Source organism: Penaeus monodon, chromosome 21, assembly GCF_015228065.2.
Source record: "Penaeus monodon isolate SGIC_2016 chromosome 21, NSTDA_Pmon_1, whole genome shotgun sequence".
NCBI classification, from domain to species: domain Eukaryota; kingdom Metazoa; phylum Arthropoda; class Malacostraca; order Decapoda; family Penaeidae; genus Penaeus; species Penaeus monodon.
Window position 1 is genome coordinate 38833330 of NC_051406.1, and position 1018 is coordinate 38834347.

A 1018-nucleotide genomic window follows, 5' to 3' on the forward strand; every position below is an offset into this window, starting at 1 on the left:
AATATCCAATTGCAATATTTTTTGCCGTTATTAATCGCCAAATTCCCCCGCCAGACGGAGATCGCGAAGCGGCTCAACGCCATCATAGCGCAGGTCCTGCCCTTCTTGTCCCAGGAGGTAAGTGTCGCCGCCTTCATGTCGGCCAAATGTAGTGACTTGGAAATACTTGCTATTGTATGTTTAATGTTTGATATAGAATTCTCGATTCTGCTCGTAACGCTTTATTCGTGCCTTAACCTGTTTCCATCTCCCGTGCCCCCTCGCAGCACCAGCAGCAGGTCGCCACGGCGGTGGAGAGAGCCAAGCAGGTCACCATGACGGAGCTGAACGCGATCATCGGGGTGAGTGGTCTCGAGTGGCGGCGCTGCTTCCGTCGCCGCGAAGCCTCTCTCTGCAAATCTAATTGATTCTCGTTCTTTTTTAGTCTTCGTCATTGGACGTCAAGAGATTCAGTTCATGTGTCTTATGCTTTGTTCTTCTTGACTGAGTTTTACGAAAGCCGTTCTCATCACGTGTTTGATTGACTGACTGACGTTGTGTTCACAGCAACAGATGCACGCCCAGGCAGGCATTCCCCATGGCGCCCACGCCCCGACGTTACCGATGGCGCCGCACCCGTCCTTAGCGGGGATGCCCGGCCTCCCGCCGTCGTCGGGAGCCCCGCCCGGCCTCCTCTCCGCCGTGTCCTCGGCCTCGCTCATGGGCCTCCCCACCCACCCGCTCTCCGTCCTGAGCAAGCCTGACCTCGGCCGCCCCGAGGACAAGCGGGAGCGCCCCGAGGACCGCGCCGCAGCCCTCCTCGAGGAACGCGCCGTAAGTACCCGCCTTCACTCTGCCTTTCCTTTCGCCGTCTTGTTTTACAGGTGGACTTGAAGCAGAAGTTTTTACGTAGTGCGAGCGTCTCCGCTCACAGCCAAAGTGGCAGGTTACTTCTTGTAGCAGGACGTCGTCGCTCAGAGCGGGGCGAGCAGCCGTGCGGAAATAGCAGATGCGGATCCGTCTGCTAGGCGGGTCAGCA

At 57.6% G+C, this 1018-nt stretch overlaps 1 protein-coding gene across 1 annotated transcript in view; it reads left to right on the forward strand.

Moving 5' to 3' along the window:
* Positions 1-1018, forward strand: part of LOC119586670 (protein groucho-like) — a gene marked incomplete in the record, with an annotated part of 70613 nt that overhangs the window by 48589 nt on the left and 21006 nt on the right. Inside the window, 3 exon segments of the mRNA XM_037935406.1 lie at positions 55-117; positions 267-341; positions 547-813. Coding sequence (XP_037791334.1) covers positions 55-117; positions 267-341; positions 547-813 — 405 coding nt within the window.